Source organism: Coregonus lavaretus (assembly GCF_964263955.1).
Source record: "Coregonus lavaretus genome assembly, chromosome: 12".
NCBI lineage: Eukaryota > Metazoa > Chordata > Actinopteri > Salmoniformes > Salmonidae > Coregonus > Coregonus lavaretus.
Window position 1 is genome coordinate 53,370,951 of NC_139999.1, and position 21,469 is coordinate 53,392,419.

The window sequence follows — 21,469 nt, forward strand, 5'->3', positions numbered from 1 at the left end:
GATGATGTCAGATATCTCTTGAAGCAGGAGGTAGAGATCCCAAGCACTGGCATTTTGTATTTGACTACCAATCATTTGGGGGAGTAAACGGAAAAGTGTAAATTTTTCTGATGCACTTCCGGATAGATGGCCATTCTTTCTTAGGACTCTCTCGAATAGTGGCACAGGTTTAGAAGACATATCTTGTTTGCCATAAGACAAGTTCTCAACCTCATAGTTAATCTGGGCAAGAGTAATTTGCCTCTCTTGAACCAGTTGTTGCAGCACTAGTCTGAGCACTGTGGGTATGATGCCCTCAAATCAAATCAAATTGTATTTGTCACTTACACGTGTTTAGCAGATGTTATTGCGGGTGTAGCGAAATGCTTGTGCTTCTAGCTCCGACAGTACAGTAATATCTAACAATTTCACAACATATACCCAATACACACACATCTAAGTAAGGAATGGAATTAAGTATACATACATACAGTGGGGGAAAAAAGTATTTAGTCAGCCACCAATTGTGCAAGTTCTCCCACTTAAAAAGATGAGAGAGGCCTGTAATTTTCATCATAGGTACACATCAACTATGACAGACAAACTGATTTTAAAAAATCCAGAAAATCACATTGTAGGATTTTTTATGAATTTATTTGCAAATTATGGTGGAAAATAAGTATTTGGTCACCTACAAACAAGCAAGATTTTTGGCTCTCACAGACCTGTAACTTCTTCTTTAAGAGGCTCATCTGTAAAGGTTTGTGAGGGTTTTAGGTTTTCAGCCTCCTGAGGTTGAAGAGGCTCTGTTGCGCCTAAATGAAGGTCATGCATGACATCTGGTGGAAACAGATAGGTAATTGGAAATGGCACATGATTCAGCTGAGAGAAGCAACAGGCTTTTTTGATGCCATACATCGATGCATTGTCTGGATTTTCTTCCACAGCCTGCAGATGGCACTTGTAGTTTTCTGGGTGAATTCCTCTTCAGTGATTTTTGAGCAAATGTCCCTCTTCGTAGCGAAGCAGAAACGACAAATGCGACCAGAGGAAAATTTTTTGCTAAACCCTGCAACTGCATGTGCGGAGAGATTATCTGAGGAGATTGTTGTGATTGTGCCTCGGAAGGTTTTGTTTTCACCATTGCATGATAACTTCACACCCTGTGTTTCCAATTCCTGGATGTCACGTATCAAAGGCCTGAATACTTCTTCGTAAGTGGTGACTTGTTTTTAAATGATGCAGGGATGAACCAGTGTTGAGAGGTATATATTTTGGAGTTGGGAAGTACACTGTGGTCAATTTTGTGTGTGCCTTTTTTACAACCCAGTGGATTGACAACTTCAAATTAATCTACATAGAACTGCAGATGGAGGCTCTGCTTTGTTAGGTTGGGATCTGATTTGAACAATTCACCGTCAGTAAAGTCTTCCAGAATTATATCATTTTGGTCTTGATTCAAGGTGGCCCAGACCTCTTCATTACTTGCTATTTTTTGCAGTATTCTGACCAGTGGGATGTATTGAAATGACGTTGTTTAATAACCTTCTTTGTTGCTCAGGGGTATTTCAATTGGCCTGACCATGCCCAATTCTTTCAAACAGTAATGCTCCAGCATCCACTCAGAGCTCATGCATCTAATACATTCCTCAAATACTGCAGAGTTGTTAGGCAAGTCCCTGAGTTCGTCATCTTCATCCACATTTATCTGCTTATTTGTGAGGTGAAACCTGAGGTCATCACTGTGGTGTGTCATAAATGCATCAAAAATGGTTCTGAGGTCATCAACAATGCTATTCTGTACCGTAGCTGGGATGCAGTGTTCTTCCCTGATTTTCAAAATAAAAATACAGATTATTTTTTAGATGTTCAATTAGCTGCTCAGTGTTGATCTCTGTGGCTTGAACATGTTCAGCCTCTGGCAGACTCTCTACATCACTCACGTCATCTTCAATGGGATCAGTCCCAGTCTCAAATTCATCATGAGGGCAATTCTCATCTAAATTGGCGCTTAAAAGCTCTCTGTGGTTTCGGTAGATGTGTGACCGATAGGCGCTGAAACATCTATTTGTTTTCCCACACCCATTAGGTCCACAGGTAATTAGAAAATGTGGTTCATGCTGGTGATAGAGGCCAATATGTGTGAATAGTCTGGACACAGAAAGTATGTTTGTTGCAAAGTGGACAATTGAATAGAGTTGGCATTCTTCAGACAGATTGTGAACCTTGGAATGATGGGATGGAATCATGGAGATCATTGGTATTCAGCCACTTGCAGACATCATCAAGGGACCAGTCTTCCACAGCCACAATCAAATTCAAGTTGACACTAAAATAAAAAAGTTACATTTATTAGTGTTGAGGCTAAAACAAAACCTATCCCACTCTTTCCAGACAACCACCTGTCCTCCTAATTTGTATTTATGGTTGTTCCATAACGAAGCAGAGCTTGTCAGGAAAGGTGAAGATGTCTCTCTCTTATTTATCTGACGCCATATTTCTTAGTATGGGACATTATGGGATTCTGCAGTCCCACATTAGAGTGTTGACTCAGATAATATGATGCTCCAAATGGGGCATTAAGTTCTTCTTCCATGTCAACCCAAATTGACCTATTAGTTCTCAACAAAGAGAGCATATTTGGGCAGTTATAAAAGGCTTCTTGATATAATTACATGTTAGGGAGCTTTAATCCTCCCTTCTAAGTATTTGCCTGTAATCTAGCTAGGTTAATCCTTGCCCTTTTAATAGTCCAAATAAACTGAGTAATCACTTTGTCTTTGGTGTTAAAGGTGTATGCAGGTACAGTATGGACAGTGGAAACATGCTGATGAGGTAATTCAGTTTAGGAGCTTTAACCATCTTTATAACATGTGGCCTACCCCACAATGAGATTTGTAGCTTATCCCAGTTCATAAACTGGAGTTGAATTTTGTTCAAATATACAGAATGGAAAATAAACATTTCCCTTCCCTTTCCCCTAAGAAACAACTTATATTCTCACATACAAAAAGAAGATAATGACACCAGATATTCACCATTCAGTTAGCATTTGAAAAGACAAAGAAATAACACAGAACACACTATAATCACACTGCAAATACATCCAAATACTTTATAGAGGCTAACCTGTTTGTAGATCCATAGTGAGCTTTAAACATTGTCTTGCTTTGGTCTGAAATACAGAGGACAGAACAAGCCGCCCCAATACACCAACCTGAAAGACATCAATTAGACAAACACAACATACTGTAAACAACATGAGTATTCAATATCAAATGCATCTAACTAATCTGATCAGTTTTATGTATTTTTCTTTTTGTCAAGTTTAACATAACCTACATTGGGTCGTGTGTGTGTGTGTGTCTTACCTGTTTGTGGAGAATGATACATTTCTCTATCAGAGCTCACCGCTCCCAAACTCTCCACCACTTAACTGGACAGGGGCAGGATAAGCCAGGTACTAAAGGGAGGGACTACAGGAAGGAGGATGGATGGAGATGGTGAGAGAGTGTATCATGGGTTGAAATGAGGACAAAGCTGTCTCAATATTGAATCTAGCTAGCTAAAGTTAGCTAACGTTACAGTAACTTTAACTAGCTAGATAGCTAACCTTAGCCAAAACGTACCAACACTTATACAACAATTACCAGCTAACATTACAGGCTATGTAGCTTGGCTAGCTGATAAAAAACGAAGAGTACATTACATGATGTATTGTTTTTTAGTTATTTGATAGTAGTTTGGTGAATTATCTTAGCTAGCGAATGGCTAAGGTTCAATCACCTTTCACGTTCATCCGTTGCAAGTCATCTCTTATCTGTCATGTCTCTCCAACCATCCGCACGCTTCCAGTTGTCTTTTGATCAACATTCTCAATTTGAATTATACGCACGAGCACCCTTTACTCAAGAGCGCACTGCTGGTTCAAAAACAAACCACTCTTTTGAAAAGGGTTCTTCAAAGCTCCCCTTAAGTTAAATAAAGGTAAAATAAAAAAATAAAAAAAGTCTACAAAGGTCAAAAAATTAACTGATTGCAGAGTATAGTTTTTTTTACCTTATATTATCCTAAAGGATCCTCCAGGAACCTTTTATCTTTAGAGTGTAAAGAGGCAATAAAGAGACAAAATCTTATATTTTTCAAAAGTTATAAAAAAAAAAAAAAGGTGAGTTAAAATAGGATTTTATTTCCTTTACAAATGTATATTATTAGAAGCAGTGCTATTTCAATTGGATCAACTTACACTACACTCTTAGAAAAAAAGGGTTCCAAAAATGTTCTTAGGCTGTCCCCATAAGAGAACCCTTTTTGGTTCCAGGTAGAACCCTCAGTGGAACACAAAATAGTTCTACCTGGTACCAAAAGGATTCTACATGGAACCAAAAAGAGTTCTACCTGGAACCAAAAAGGGTTCTCCAAGGGTTCTCCTATGGGGACAACTGATTAACCATTTTAGGTTCTAGATAGCACCTTTATTTCCTAAGAATGCAGGGTTTGCGTTCTAAACACAGACCATCCAAAAAATCTGTGTTTTAAACCATTTCACCTGCGTTTTACATTAAAAGTAAACAGTGGTTTTTCAATAGAGTGATCAGGGGCATGCAACTATAGTTTTTCTTCACAGAAAATACATTAGTGCAACACATTCGGCTGAAAATAACTTAATTAGCATCAATGAGCTTACAATGAAAAAGCAAGGTATTCTTTTGTAAAAACGATGCATGGCAATCATATTGTAATGACCTGGCTAGATCATAAATGAACAATTGTCCAGTCAGAGGTTTGAGTTTACGAATTCCTGATTTATTAACCAACACAAGCTACTGTTTGGTAGATAGCAGGTTGACTGGCATGTCGGACCCCGCGAACACTGGGTACTGGTAAGTACAACACAACCAATGAACAGCATAACACATAACACACATCTGTCTGTGCGGGTCGCTACACAGCCCCCCCACCACAAAGTCCCTCGTCCCAGAGGGAACAAACAAAGTCTCTGAAGCGACCCAGAGGTCTCCTTTGCCTGCGTGGCTGTGATGGTCGCAGAGTGTCCAGATGTGGAACAGGGGGCTCAGTCCGCGGCAGGGGGCTGCCCCTCTGGGGCCCAGGGGATGAAGGCAGGGACATGGGGGACAAGGATGAGGGAACGGGGAATACAGTCCGTGGCGCCGGGGAACCACGCGGTGACACAGGGAGGGAGACTGGGTGAGTGGGCTGTCTGTAGTGGGCTGTCTGTAGCCTTTTCTGCGGTGCCTGGGGGTGAGTGCTTGGGGAATGTCATTGCCAGAGAGGGGAATTATGGGGGTTCCCGGGGTTTGGGGAGAAGAGGCTCCTCTGTATGGGGCCAACCCGGTACACAACCTCCACTACCCTCTCCAGGACGCTGCAGGGCCCCACCCAGTGGCTGTCCAACTTGGGGCATCTGCCTTTCTTTCTCAGGAGGCTGTAGACCCAGACCAGCTCCCCAGCCACAAAGTGCCTTCCCCGGGTGTGCACGTCATAGTTCCTCTTCTGCCTCACACCTGCATTCACCAGCTGCTCTCTGGCGAAGTTGTGGGCTGTCTCCAGGCGGTTCTGGAGTCTCCGGGCATACTCCGGCCCCAGGGGAACAGGAGGCTATCCGGGGGCTGACCAAACGCAATCTCTGCAGGGGTGCGGATCTCTCTCCCCAGCATGAGGAGGGCAGGCGTGCAGGAGGTGGAGTCTTGGACAGTGGAGCAGCATCCCATGAGGACCATGGGCAGGTGCTTGTCCCAGTCACGCTGGTGTTTGGCAGAGACGATGGCCAGCTGCTGTCTAAGCGTTTCGTTGAAGCGCTCCACAAGGCCATCACTTTGAGGATGGAGAGGAGTAGTGCGGGTCTTGTGCATACCCAGCCTCTCATACATGGTGGTGAACACACGGGACTCAAAGTTTCTGCCTTGGTCACTGTGGATGGACTCCGCAGCTCCAAACCTGCTGAACATACCCGCTGTCAGGGCGTCGACGATGGTCTCTGCCTCCTGGTCAGGCAGAGCATAGGCCTCGGGCCATTTTGTGAAACAGTCCATGGCCGTGAGCACCTAGCGGTTTCCACTGTCTGTGGTGGGGAATGGCCCAACTACATCCACTCCTACCCTCTCCATGGGAGCCCCAACTGGGAACTTTTGGAGCTGAGCATGAGAATGCCTGGAGGGCCCTTTCTCGCTGTGCAGTTGTCACAGTGGCGGCAAAAGTCCTCCACATCCCTCTTGTGCTGCCCCCAGTAAAAGCCCTGACGGAGGCGGCAAAGGGTTTTTGTGACCCCAAAGTGTCCAGTCCCCACCCCCCCCCCCATGAGTGCTCTGGAGCACAGCCTCCCGCAGTGCTTTTAAGACCACCACCTGCCACCTCTCCTCTCCTGTAGCTGGCTCCTTCCATGCCCGCTGTAGCACGCCATCATCCAGCCGCAGTCTCTCAAACTTTGACCACAACCCTTTGGTCGCGAATGAGAGCGCTGCCACCTCTTCCCACGGTGGCCTCAGCTGCGCCTCTACCCACTGTAGCAATGGCTGTAGGTCTGTGTCCCGTCCCTGCTGCTGCCCCCATTCAGCCACGTCGACAGTCTGCTCACAGCAGACAGGCCCGTTCGCCCAACACACTGTGGCACAGACCCCCTCCACCGCACACAGCTCTCTCTCACGGCCTTCTCTCCGCTCACAGTGGAGGCACCTGTCTGCAGTACAGGGCCGATGGGACATGACGTCGGCGTTAGAGTGGCGTGCCCCTGCCCTGTGCACCACTTTGAAGTCGTATGGCTGAAGCTCCTCTAACCAGCGTGAAACCTGCCCCTCTGGCTCTTTGAAAGACATGAGCCACTGGAGAGCAAAGTGGTCAGTCCTTACAGTAAACGGCAGGCCACCCAGGTAGTACTTGAAGTGTTTGATGGAAGCCACAACAGCGAGGAGCTCCCGCCGGGTGACACAGTAGCAGCGCTCATGTTTGTTGAATGTTTTGCTGAAGTACACCACCACTCCCCCCACCCCCTGGCCCCACCTGGCCAGCACCCCACCCATGCCCACACTTCCGTTTTGAGTGCGTCACTTGCTCCGTGCTACGCTTTTTGTTGCTGCTTGGCTACCTGCCAAGCTTGACTTTTTTTACGTTTTTTAAACCATTTAATCTATCTTTATTTAACACATTTTACCAACATCTTATTTTTATTCACTCTAATTTTTTCATTCAACTTTTTCACCCTGGACGCTTTATCTGGACATGGTTCTACAGGACCTCCACCAGCCGAAGCTAAGTAGTAACATTAACACTATGCCATCTAATTGCAGTCGCTGTACTCATAATATACAGGAGAACTATCGCCTTATGGTGAGGATAGCCGTGCTGCAAGCACAGCTTCAGACGCAATCGTTAGGCAAGGCAATGTAAGTGTAGGAAAGGATGAAACAGCGTCTGTGCCACCAGTAAGTACAGATAGTAGTATAAATCCCCTCGCACAGACCCCGCAGCCGGACAATTTTCTCAAGGCTTCTGAAAATAAATGCTGTCGGCACGCTCAACCGGCGTCACTCATTCAGCCGACAGAAACTTTCAACCGGTTCTCCCCATTAAGCTCTGACAAATTGAAAACCCTAGTCATTGGCGACTCCATTACCCACAATATTAGACTTTAAAAGAATCATCCAGCGATCATACACTGTTTACCAGGGGGCAGGGCTACCGAGGTAAAGGCTAATCTGAAGATGGTGCTGGCTAAGGCAAAAACAGGCGAGTGTAGAGAGTATAGGGATATTGTTATCCACGTCAGCACCAACGATGTTAGGATGAAACAGTCAGAGGTCACCAAGAGCAACATAGCTTCAGCGTGTAAATTAGCTAGAAAGATGTGTCGGCATCGAGTAATTGTCTCTGGCCCCCTCCCAGTTAGGGCGAGTGATGAGCTCTACAACAGTCTCACAACTCAATCGCTGGTTGAAAAATGTTTTCTGCCCCTCCCAAAAGATAGAATTAGTAGATAATTGTCCCTCTTTCTGGGACTCGCCCACAAACAGGACCAAGCCTGGCCTGCTGAGGAGTGACGGACTCCATCCTAGCTGGAGGGGTGCTCTCATCTTATCTACCAACAGACAGGGCTCTAACTCCTCTAGCTCCACAATGAGATAGGGTGTAGGCCAGGCAGCAGGCCTTTAGCCATCTTGCCAGCTTAGTGGAGTCTGCCGCTAGCACAGTCAGTGTAGTCAACTCATCTATCCCCATTGAGACCGTGTCTGTGCCTCGATCTAGGTTGAGAAAAACTAAGCATGGCGGTGTTCGCTTTAGCAATCTCACTGGAATAAAAACCTCCTCCATTCCTGTCATTATTGAAAGGGATTGAGATATCTCACATCTCAAAATAGGGCTACTTAATGTTAGATCCCTCACCTCCAAGGCAGTTATGTTCAATGAACTAATCAATGATCATAATGTTGATGTGATTAGCCTGACTGAAACATGGCTTAAGCCTGATGAATTTACTGTGTTAAATGAGGCCTCTCCTCTTGGTTACACTAGTGACCATATCCCCCGCACATCCCACAAAGGCGGAGGTGTTGCTAACATTTATGATAGCAAATGTAAATTTACCCCCCAAAAAATTACGACGTTTTCGTCTTTTGAGCTTCTAGTAATGAAAATACCCGAGCCCTGAAGCAAGCCTCCAGAAAATTGGAACGGAAATGGCATTCCACCAAACTGGAAGTCTTCCTACTAGCTTGGAAAGAAAGTACAGAGCAATATCGAAGAGCCCTCACTGCTGCTCGATCATCCTATTTTTCCAACCTAATTGAGGAGAATAAGAACAATCCAAAATGTATATTTGATACTGCCTTTCACTTCAGCAGTGATGAATTCATGAACTTCTTCGACGAAAAGATCATGATCATTAGAAAGCAAATTACGGACTCCTCTTTGAATCTGTGCATTTCTCCAAAGCTCAGTTGTCCTCAGTCTGCACAGAACAATGGAGACACTCAAGTTTTTAAATCCTGTATCTCTTGACACATTCATGAAATTGTCATGGCCTCTAAACCGTCAAGCTGCATACTGGACCCTATTCAAACTAAACTACTGAAAGAGCTACTTCCTGTGCTTGGCCCTCCTATGTTAAACATAATAAATGCCTCCCTATCCACTGGATGTGTACCAAACTCACTAAAAGTGGCAGTATTTAAAGCCTCTCTTGAAAAAGCCTAACCTTGACCCAGAAAATGTAAAAAACTATCGGCCTATATCAAATCTCCCATTCCTCTCAAACATTTTAGAAAAAGCTGTTGTGCAACAACTCACTGCCTTCCTGAAGACAAAAAAATTATACGAAACACTTCAGTCTGGTTTTAGACACCATCATAGCACTGAGACCGCACTTGTGAAGGTGGTAAATTACCTTTTAATGGCATCAGACCAAGGCTCTGCATCTGTCCTCGTGCTCCTAGACCAGGGTTCTTCAATTCCGGTCCTGGAGGGCCGAAACACTTCTGTTTTTTATTTCTACCTGGTAGTTAATTGCACTCACCTGGTGTCCCAGGTCTGAATTAGCCCCTGATTAGAAGGAGAGGATGAAAAACAGAGGTGTTTCGGCCCTCCAGGACCGGAATTGAAGAACCCTGTCCTAGACCTTAGTGCTGCTTTTGATACCATCGATCACCACATTCTTTTGGAGAGATTGGAAACCTTAATTGGTCTACACGGACAAGTTCTTGCCTGGTTTAGATCTTATCTGTTCCGTTTAAGGACCACTATTGTTTTCACTATATATTTTACCTCTTGGTGATGTCATTCGGAAACAAAATGTTAACTTTCATTGCTATGGGGACGACACACAGCTCTACATTTCGATGAAACATGGTGAAGCCCCAAAATTGCCTACCCTGGAAGCATGTGTTTCAGACATAAGGAAGTGGATGGCGGCAAATGTTTTACTTTTAAACTCGGACAAAACAGAGATGCTAGTTCTAGGTCCCAAGAAACAAAGAGATCTTCTGTCGGATCTGACAATTAATCTTGATGGTTGTACAGTCGTCTCAAAAAAAAACTGTGAAGGACCTCTGCGTTACTCTGGACCCTGATCTCTCTTTTGACGAACATATCAAGAATAGCTTTTTTCCATCTTCGTAACATTGCAAAAATTGGAGCGCACGGGGGCCTCGATCAGTGCATGTTTGAGGGTGTTGAAGGCCTCCTTGCACTCCACTGTCCAAGTGAAGGCCTTGTCCTTCGGCAGCAGGCGGTTCAGGGGAGCAGCGACGCTTGAGAAGCCCTGTACAAACCTCCTTTAGTACGAGGCCAGGTCCAGGAAGCTCTTCAGCTGATGCTGGACAGTGGGGGTGTTCAAGTCTCGGACAGCCCCCACTTTGTCCTCCATAGTGCTGATACCCTCCTCCCCTCATGAAGTGGCACTGCTCGGGGTGGAGCTTCTGGCCTGCGGCAGCCACCCTCTCCAGCACACGCCGTTGCGCCCCCAGGGCTGACTGGAAGGAGCTGCCATGGGCCAGGATGTCGTCGAGGTATACCAGACACTCCTGTCGGGGGATGCCATCCAGCACCCTGTCCATCAAACGCTCAAAAGTAGCTGGAGCGTTGCACAGGACCTTGAACTGCCAGTGTCCTCTGTTAGTGGAGAACGCAGTTTTGGCTCTGGCCTCTGGGGAGAGGGGCACCTGCCAGTAGCCACTATGGAGGTCTAGTGAGGAGAACCAGGGGACCCCCTAACCAGATCCAGCGACTCATCGTTGCGTGTTATGGGTTATGAGTCCTTCCTGGTTACCTCATTCAGCTGCCTGTAGACCGCACAGAACCTCAGCTTGCACGCCTTCTTAGGAACCATGACGACTGGTGCTCCAACTAAAGCCCCATAATCACGTCTGTCCTAGGGGCTAATCAATATCTAACAGGACAGAGCATCATCCGTGAGGCACAAAGCCAACTGCAGTGCCCTATCTTCATTCGACCACCCCCCAAAAGGGGGCAGGGAGCAGGTCTCGAACCCTCAACCTTCTAGCGCGCCATCGACTGTGCCCAAAAAGCATGCTCCTTATAACCCCCATCCCACTTCTGACACCAATGTAATGACCTGGATAGATCGTAAATGAACAATTGTCCAGACAGAGGTTTCAGTTGACAAATTCCCGGTTTATTAACCAAACTCAACACAGGCTACTGGTTGGCCATAGCCCACGCCAAATAAATCATGGATAACAGTATAAAACAACCATGACCACCTCTTGTTAAGACCAGACATAAGAGAGAGAACAATGGCTAAGCATGGTCTTAAACTTGCGATGCTCCACCCCCCCTGCCAACAATATGTCTAATGATTATCACAGAAAGAATGTAGCCAGCTACATTTCCTAATGTTTTGCTTTAAGTTAAATCGAGCATTTTACCAGAGAAAAGTAGCTACACATCAGTCAGAGGACTGTCTGCTGATAGAATGCCCATTAGTGAATTCTCATCTGAGTGGAGGTGCAACTGAAGCACGAATTTAGCAGAAGCAGAAATTACAATAAAGAAGCATTTTAGATCTTCATTTACAAAACACAGAAAGATATTTCTTATGTTTTTTATATATTTTTTTGTGTGTGAAATCCCAGAATTCTGCGTTAACACGACCCCCTGGAGTGTAACATCAGGCAATCATGTTATTTTTTTCATTTCACTTCACCAATTTGGACTATTTTGTATGTCCATTACATGAACCCCATTTAAATTACAGGTTGTAATGCAACAAAATAGGGAAAACGCCAAGGGGGATGAATACTTTTGCAAGGCACTGTCCTGCTCAGATTTATTTTTTAAACAACTTAAAAAACATAAGCCTATGCAACATGAACCAATTAAAGACAGTTCTGTAGCAATGAGGTTTGTGCTATAGGCCCAATACATTATCACTGCATATTTTTTATTTTATTTCACCTTTATTTAACCAGGTAAGCCAGTTGAGAACAAGTTCTCATTTACAACTGCGACCTGGCCAAGATAAAGCAAAGATATTGTCTACACTTGAATTGCCCTGCCAATGTTGTTCTTCTCAGACCATTTTTCAAATATATTTCAAAATTGTAGGTATATGATCACACTGTTATAGATCATTTGTTGTATTACTTGTGAGGCATAGCTGAGTGAGCATAATAATTCACTTTTTGTTGAGAAGCCCTGTACAAACCTCCTGAGTGGCGCAGTGGTCTAAGGCACTGCATCGCAGTGCTAGCTGTGCCACTAGAGATCCTGGTTTGAATCCAGGCTCTGTCGCAGCCGGCCGCGACCGGGAGACTCATGGGCGGCGCACAATTGGCCTAGCGTTGTCCAGGGTAGGGGAGGGAATGGCCGGCAGGGATGTAGCTCAGTTGATAGAGCATGGCGTTTGCAACGCCAGGGTTGTGGGTTCGATTCCCACGGGGGGACCAGTATGAAAAAAATAAAAATAAAATTACAAAAAATATATGAAAAACAAGAAAAACAAAAGAGAAAAACGAAAAAAATTAAAAAAACATTTGGTAAAAATAAAAATTATTTACAAAAAAACATATATGTATTCACTAACTGTAAGTCGCTCTGGATAAGAGCGTCTGCTAGATGACTAAAATGTAAATGTTTTACTGGACTGATGGCCGGCATCAGATGGTTAGTCTACTGGGAGGGAGCAGCGGTGAGGCTGCCTCACACCCGACTCACCGTCCCTCCTCTCTCCCTCCCTCTGCTGAGAAAAGGGGACACAGTCTTCCAGCTGATGGCGAAACTTAAGTCGCACTGCATTACTTCTGCCTCATGCACCAATTCATGTTGTTACTGCTATGACCAGAGAAAGTGAAATATTCCTTGATATTAAAAAAGACACAAGCTGCAAATAACAACAACGCAAGCTTGTCGAAACGCTCATTTTATGGCTTATAAATCTGTGGAACAAATTAAATTAAACAAATTAAACAACTTAAACATGAATTTACTCATGAAAACAGCAGTTCTTTGCTGTATTCGTTTAGTCTCTCTCTAGTCGTGGTTTTACAAGTTTTGAAATCTCACATTATCAACTTTGCTGTGCGTTCGAGGCTTCTTTTTACAGTCTATGGCGCAATGAAACCGCAGACACAGTGATCTGAGCTATGTGATTGGCCAGCGGTAGACCTATAGGTGCACTTGATTTGCTCTCTGGGCCTGCCGGGTAGACAGAGTTCAACCTGAAGTTCAGACACATGAAATGGTTCAAGATCGAAACACTTTGCCTTCTCGGCGCTAGGGCTGCTGAATCAAGTGCAGCGACTGTCAACAGCGCAAAAAAAATAAAAAATAGGACCGCAAGGATTTATCGTTGGGTTTTTTACATAAATATTTGGCGATCGACTAGGAATGGCTTGGAGATCGATCAGGTTGGTGACCACTGGTCTACATGATGAGATTATTATGGATAAGAGCGAGAATATTTTTATTTGTCAAACAGCAGTCAAGCGTTGATCATCATGTCACTAGAATAAGACCCTCGATATTTATTGGAAAGGAGCATCAAACGCATCACCGTGCACTTTCACCACCCTGTGAAGTTCATCATTATTTATTTAATCTGTAGCCTAATAAACTGCATGCTTTCCCGAGTCGTAGTGGGAAGACCACCCGCCATATCATTGCGTGCCTCCCAAGTTTACTTCGATATGATGGTTCTTATATCAATATTTGCGCATAAATGCGTCTTGACTTTTTTTTATAAGGTATGACATGCATAAAAACTGTGGATGGAAGCATGGTTAATGACTATGGATTTAAGGAGAGGTGGTTCTGCTCTCTACTTTCCCTGGGATGTGGCAGAATAGGTCACTGGTAACTGAGTGGGTGGACAAGCACTGCTGTCGAGGCCATGCATCAGGTCACTGACATGTTTCCAGAACTGTAAAGACAGAGATGAATCATGATTAACCCTTACCTAAGGTCTTCACTAAATAAACTGGTGGTCAGGCAGACATACATATACATATACATATACATATATATACATATGTATATATATATACATATATATATATATATATATATATATACGTATATATATATATATATATATATATATATATATATATATATATATATATATACGTATATATATATATATATATATATACGTATATATATATATATATATATATATATATATATATATATATATATATATATATATATATATATATATAGTGAGGGAAAAAAGTATTTGATCCCCTGCTGATTTTGTACGTTTGCCCACTGACAAAGAAATGATCAGTCTATAATTTTAATGGTAGATTTATTTGAACAGTGAGAGACAGAATAACAACAAAAAATCCAGAAAAACACATGTCAAAAATGTTATAAATTAATTTGCATTTTAATGAGGGAAATAAGTATTTGACCCCCTCTCAATCAGAAAGATTTCTGGCTCCCAGGTGTCTTTTATACAGATTACGAGCTGAGATTAGGAGCACACTCTTAAAGGGAGTGCTCCTAATCTCAGTTTGTTACCTGTATAAAAGACACCTGTCCACAGAAGCAATCAATCAGATTACAGACTCTCCACCATGGCCAAGACCAAAGAGCTCTCCAAGGATGTCAGGGACAAGATTGTAGACCTACACAAGGCTGGAATGGGCTACAAGACCATCGCCAAGCAGCGTGGTGAGAAGGTGACAACAGTTGGTGCGATTATTCGCAAATGGAAGAAACACAAAAGACCTGTCAATCTCCCTCTGCCTGGGGCTCCATGCAAGATCTCACCTCGTGGAGTTGCAATGATCATGAGAACGGTGAGGAATCAGCCCAGAACTACACGGGAGGACCTTGTCAATGATCTCAAGGCAGCTGGGACCATAGTCACCAAGAAAACAATTGGTAACACACTACGCCGTGAAGGACTGAAATCCTGCAGCGCCCGCAAGGTCCCCCTGCTCAAGAAAGCACATATACATGCCCGTCTGAATGATTCAGAGGAGAACTGGGCGAAAGTGTTGTGGTCAGATGAGACCAAAATGGAGCTCTTTGGCATCAACTCAACTCGGCATGTTTGGAGGAGGAGGAATGCTGCCTATGACCCCAAGAACACTATCCCCACCGTCAAACATGGAGGTGGAAACATTATGCTTTGGGGGTGTTTTTCTGCTAAGGGGACAGGACAACTTCACCGCTTCAAATGGACGATGGACGGGGCCATGTACCGTCAAATCTTGGGTGAGAACCTCCTTCCCTCAGCCAGGGCATTGAAAATGGGTCGTGGATGGGTATTCCAGCATGACAATGACCCAAAACACACGGCCAAGGCAACAAAGGAGTGGCTCAAGAAGAAGCACAGTGGCCTAGCCAGTCTCCAGACCTTAATCGCATAGAAAATCTGTGGAGGGAGCTGAAGGTTCGAGTTGCCAAACGTCAGCCTCGATACCTTAATGACTTGGAGAAGATCTGCAAAGAGGAGTGGGACAAAATCCCTCCTGAGATGTGTGCAAACCTGGTGGCCAACTACAAGAAACGTCTGACCTCTGTGATTGCCAACAAGGGTTTTGCCACCAAGTACTAAGTCATGTTTTGCAGAAGGGTCAAATACTTATTTCCCTCATTAAAATGCAAATCAATTTATAACATTTTTGACATGCGTTTTTCTGGATTGTTTTGTTGTTATTCTGTCTCTCACTGTTCAAATAAACCTACCATTAAAATTATAGACTGATCATTTATTTGTCAGTGGGCAAACGTACAAAATCAGCAGGGGATCAAATACTTTTTCCCCTCACTGTATATATATATATATATATATATATATATATATATATATATATATATATATATATATATAGAGAGAGAGAGAGAGAGAGAGAGGGAGAGAGAGAGAGAGAGAGAGAGAGAGAGAGAGAGAGAGAGAGAGAGAGAGAGAGAGAGAGAGAGAGAGAGGAAAAAAAACATAGGCTATTTACATTTCTTAGTCAGCAGGCTGGATAACTTCAGTACCCCTTCCCTTTGTTCCCTCCTCCCATCCAAGCTAGAAGATTCCTGCAAAAAAAGAGAATCAAGAATTGAAAAAGGGCAGTTGAGAGTTAAGTGTTGAGGGGGAGCAGGGATAGGCTAAATGTATTATATTGTCAAATACAAAATACATACAGGATCCTTGATTAATTAAAAAAAACTCCACATCCATATTGGGGGTACACGTTTCAAGAATTAGGCTAGCTCACAATGTCTCTCTCTCTCTCTCTCTCTCTCTCTCTCTCTCTCTCTCTCTCTCTCTCTCTCTCTCTCTCTCTCCTCTCTCTCTCTCTCTCTCTCTCTCTCTCTCTCTCTCTCTCTCTCTCTCTCTCTCTCTCTCTCTCTCTCTCTCTCTCTCTCTCTCTCTCTCTCTCTCTCTCTCTCTCTCTCTCTCTCTCTCTCTCTCTCTCTCTCTCTCTCTCTCTCTCACACACACATTTTAGTCATTTAGCAGACGCTCTTATCCAGAGCGACTTACAGTTAGTAAATCGCCAAGCGCCATGCTCTACCAACTGACTGAGCTACACGGGACACACACACACACACACACACACACACACACACACACAACACACACACACACACACACACACACACACACACACACACATTAACTAAACAGATATCAAAAATGTTAGCTAGCTAGTTACAACAGGTAAAAATTAAAACTTACCATGTCCATGGATGATTAGCCAGAGAGCTAACGTTAGTTAGCTAATGTTAAAATTAGCTAGTTAAGTTAGCTAACATTAGCTAGCAAATCTTTCCTTGACATTCTTCTATCAAACAAACCCCCGCTTTACTTACAAAATTCTTTATTTTTGTGTTGTTGTGTAGCCTACCGGGCGCTCTGTCCCAACTGCTGTAATGTTGACCGACGTGTTCGAGAAAGCAGGCTGCGCAGAGGTCTTCTTCTTCTTCTTCTTCTTCAGTGGAGTTTAATGGCGGTTGGCATCCAACGATATTGTGCATTACCGCCACCTACTGTACTGGAGTGTGGGCCAGAGACAGGGAGAAACTAAATCCTACCTGCCAGCCCCGTTGCTCTTAAAAAAGATAACATATTTGAGACTATATCTAATGACGTCCTACTCAATATACTCTTTAAACAAATTTCCTGTATCCCCGTCTCCCTCCGCCTCCCTCCCACTAGATATCATCCTCTCTCTTTCCCTCTGATACTTTCCCGAGTGGCCCAGTGGTCTAAGGCACTGCATCGCAGAGATCCTGGTTCACGTCCAGGCTCTGTCGCAGCTGGCCGCGGCTGGGAGACCCATGGGCAGCGCACAATTGGTCCAGTGTCGTCCAAGGTAGGGGAGGGTTTGGCCGGCAGGGATGTGGGTTTGTTTCCCATGGGGTGCCAGTATGAAAAGAAAAAAGAAATGTATGCATTCACTAACTGTAAGTTGCTCTGGATAAGAGTGTCTGCTAAATGACAAATGTAATACTGCCCACACTGTAGCAATACATGCTCCACGGTCTCTGTTTCATGACAATAATCACACTTTCCTGTTGGATGCTTTCCTATCACATTTAATGTCTTATTCAACTGTCTGTGTCCCACCCTTAATCTTGTAAAAATAGCCTCCTCTCTTCTGTCCCTTCCTACCGTTCTCCCCTCCCCGACTTTCCTCTGTACTTGAAATAAATGCCTTCCCTTATTATCCCTATTCCACTGATCCTGCCATCTCTGCACCGTCACTGTATATATCAGTCTTTTTACCTCTGCCTTGCTCATTGAAACTTCAACATCAACATCCCCACTACTAAGTGCTTGTTTAGCCAGTTAATCTACTGCCTCGTTCCCCTCCACCCCCGCATGGGCTGGGACCCAAGTAAATCTTATCTGTATACCCATCTGTTTAATCCTGCCATGGTTTGTAGCACCTCATAAAGAATGACCTTCTTGATCCAAACCAGTCAGGTTTCAGGACTGGTCATTCAACTGAGACTGCTCTTCTCTGTGTCACGGAGGCTCTCCGCACTGCTAAAGCTAACTCTCTCTCCTCTGCTCTTGTCCTTCTAGACCTGTCTGCTGCCTTTGATACTGTGAACCATCAGATCCTCCTCTCCACCCTCTCCGAGCTGGGCATCTCCGGCGCGGCTCACTCCTGGATTGCGTCCTACCTGACCGGTCGCTCCTACCAAGTGGCGTGGCGAGAAGCTGTCTCCGCACCACGTGCTCTCACCACTGGTGTCCCCCAGGGCTCAGTTCTAGGCCCTCTCCTATTCTCCCTATACACCAAGTCACTTGGCTCTGTCATATCCTCACATGGCCTCTCCTATCATTGCTACGCTGACGATACACAACTAATCTTCTCCTTTCCCCCTTCTGATAACCAGGTGGCGAATCGCATCTCTGCATGTCTGGCAGACATATCAGTATGGATGACGGATCACCACCTCAAGCTGAACCCTGGCAAGACGGAGCTGCTCTTCCTCCCGGGGAAGGACTGCCCGTTCCATGATCTCGCCATCACGGTTGACAACTCCGTTGTGTCCTCCTCCCAGAGTGCGAAGAGCCTTGGCGTGACCCTGGACAACACCCTGTCGTTCTCCGCTAACATCAAGGCGGTGACCCGATCCTGCAGGTTCATGCTCTACAACATTCGGAGAGTACGACCCTGCCTTACACAGGAAGCGGCACAGGTCCTAATCCAGGCACTTGTCATCTCCCGTCTGGATTACTGCAACTCGCTGTTGGCTGGCCTCCCTGCCTGTGCCATTAAACCCCTACAACTCATCCAGAATGCCGCAGCCCGTCTGGTGTTCAACCTTCCCAAGTTCTCTCACGTCACCCCCCTCCTCCGCACACTCCACTGGCTTCCAGTTGAAGCTCGCATCCGTTACAAGACCATGGTGCTTGCCTATGGAGCAGTGAGGGGAACGGCACCTCCGTACCTTCGGGCTCTGATCAGTCCCTACACCCAAACGAGGGCATTGCGTTCATCCACCTCTGGCCTGCTGGCTCCCCTTCCTCTGCGGAAGCATAGTTCCCGCTCAGCCCTGTCAAAACTGTTCGCTGCTCTGGCACCCCAATGGTGGAACAAGCTCCCTCACGACGCCAGGACAGCGGAGTCACTCACCACCTTCCGGAGACATTTGAAACCCCACCTCTTTAAGGAATACCTGGGATAGGATAAAGTAATCCTTCTACCCCCCCCAAAAATAAATAAAAATAAAAATAAAAATAAAATAAAAAAGTGTAAAGTGGTTTTCCCACTGGCTATAGGGTGAATGCAACAATTTGTAAGTCGCTCTGGATAAGAGCGTCTGCTAAATGACGTAAATGTGCCCTTGAGCAAGGCACTTAACCCTAATTGCTCCTGTAAGTCGCTCTGGATAAGAGCGTCTGCTAAATGACTAAAATGTAAATGTAAAATAAAGCTGGTCTTGTCTGCTACGTGAGCTAAAGGACTGGAGACTCATTAACACTGCACATGAATCAGAGCAAATAACTACTCTGTCTTGTTTGACTTCCTCCACCCACTGCATGGCCAACAGTATGGCCATCAGCTCCGCCGTATACACAGCCAGATGGTTTGGTGCGGGGAGCAGGTACGGGGCGTACCGGGCTGGCGACAGGCACCACTGGTTTGGTGCGAGGACCTGGCACGGGCCGTACCGAACTGGAGACGCGCACCACTGGTTTGGTGCGGGGAGCAGGTACGGGGCGTACCGGGCTGGTGACAGGCACCACTGGTTTGGTGCGAGGAGCTGGCACGGGCCGTACCGGACTGGATACGCGCACCACTGGTTTGGTGCGGGGAGCAGGTACGGGGCGTACCGGGCTGGCGACAGGCACCACTGGTTTGGTGCAAGGAGCTAGCACAGGCCGTACCGGGCTGTGGAGGCATTCTGGAGGTCTGGAGCGTAGAGCTGGCACAACCCGTCCTGGCTGGATGCCCACTTCCGCACGGTACGTGCGTGGCATTGGCACAGGATGCACTGGACTGTGCCGGCGCACTGGCGACACAGTGCATATCTCCGCACAACACAGAGCCTGCACGGTCACATGCTTCTTAGGGCGAATACGGGGAGTTGGCTCTGCTCTGAACCCTGGCTCCGCCAACCAACCCGTGTGCCCCCAAAAAAAATTGTATTGGGGCTGCTTCTCAGGCTTTCTTCGTGATCGCAACCTTTTAAGTCATTGTTTCTCTCCTACCTGGGCCTCCTCCTTCGCCCAGGGTCCTTTATCGGCTACACTCACCTTCTCCACCCTCATCCCTTTCAGGGCCTCCATATGCTTGGCCAGATCCTCTCTTATCTCCCCCCAAGTCCATGATCTCTGCTCCTCCACCTGTGTCCAGGGTGTCTGCTGCTCCTGGGCACGCTGCTTGGTCCGTTGGTGGTGGGATCTTCTGTCACGATCGTTGAGAGACGGGTCAGACCAAGGTGTAGCGTGGTATGCGTACATGTTTATTAGTGAAGAGAAACACTTGACAAAACAACAAAAGCAATGAAACCGTGAAGCCCTATGGGCTATACACGAAACAAGCCAAACAGGAACACAAACAAGAACCCACAACCCAGGCAGGAAATCTGGCTGCCTAAGTATGATCCCCAATCAGAGACAACGAGCGACAGCTGCCTCTGATTGGGAACCACACCCGGCCAAACATAGAAATACAATACATAGAGTTTCACACCCTGACCAAAATACCTAGAGAATAACAGTCTCTCCGGGTCAGGGCGTGACACACACCCAAATACCTCTCTGCAGCTGCCACCACAAGCTCTATTTTCTGTGACTTACGTTCCATCCCTGCAGTACAGTTGATAACCATTGCTATAAATTCCAAAAATCCAATCTTACTGAAACATATATCACTTTTTGGCCTATCCCTCTGTACTGGTACAGATCTACTACTCACACCACTCCTCTCAGGATCCCTCCCCCTTGACCCATCTTCCTCTACTTTCTTCACTGCCTCAGCATATGACAACTTCTGCATTACTCTAACCCTGTAAACCCAACCTGCCTCTCTCGCACGGGACATTTCTGATCCCCAGCCCCATGGGCACCCCTACAATTAACACATACCAGTACTTCCCCAATGCTACACATTCCTTTGTCTCATGCCTTTCTGCACACTTCTCACACCTAGGAACCTCCCTCCTACACACTGCTGCCACACGCCCATAAGCTTGACACCTGTAACAACGTAATGTATTCGGCACAAAAGTTCATACAGGAAAACTTATATATCCTAACATCACTTTGTCAGGCAAAAGAACAGAAAATGACGTTTCACCACTCACACCACCCTGTCTGCGTCACACCAAACGACGAGCATCACAAACACCGGGAATCTTCCCCTTCAGTTAGTCAACTTTTACATTTCCTGCTACCCCAGTAATCACTCCTTTCAATGGCGCCCTTTTCTTCAAAACAATTCACATCTCTTTCCCCCATCCGTTTAATGCGGAGTGCCTGCACCCTCTGACGAGCAGAAACACAAACAATTATCACAAGACCACTTCTGGTTACCCTCACCAATTCCACAGC

The 21,469-nt window shown here is 45.4% G+C and overlaps 1 protein-coding gene and 1 long non-coding RNA gene across 6 annotated transcripts in view; both read right to left on the bottom strand.

The window, feature by feature from the left end:
• Positions 1-3,356: 3,356 nt before the first annotated feature.
• The window catches only part of LOC311137966 (beta-1,3-galactosyl-O-glycosyl-glycoprotein beta-1,6-N-acetylglucosaminyltransferase 7-like), a 57,208-nt gene continuing 39,095 nt past the window's right edge, over positions 3,357-21,469 (bottom strand). Inside the window, exon 4 of one of the 3 annotated variants that reach the window (XM_084172610.1) lies at positions 3,357-3,442. In XM_084172610.1, coding sequence (XP_084028736.1) covers positions 3,387-3,442 — 56 coding nt within the window. In that variant the 3' untranslated portion in view covers positions 3,357-3,386. Of the gene's footprint in view, positions 3,443-18,934; positions 20,322-21,469 lie in introns of those variants that run through there. The other 2 variants (XM_084172609.1, XM_084172608.1) reach the window with 2 other exon arrangements.
• LOC311138394 lies at positions 11,101-17,936 on the bottom strand. 3 transcript variants are annotated; one of them, XR_014614040.1, is made up of 3 exons: positions 16,803-17,936; positions 15,912-15,987; positions 11,101-13,867 (listed from the first exon to the last, which is right to left on the bottom strand). It is a non-coding gene; the product is annotated as an uncharacterized lncRNA (long non-coding RNA). The 3 variants fall into 3 exon arrangements; XR_014614041.1 differs by having other exon boundaries at positions 16,768-17,936; XR_014614042.1 differs by having other exon boundaries at positions 16,634-17,936.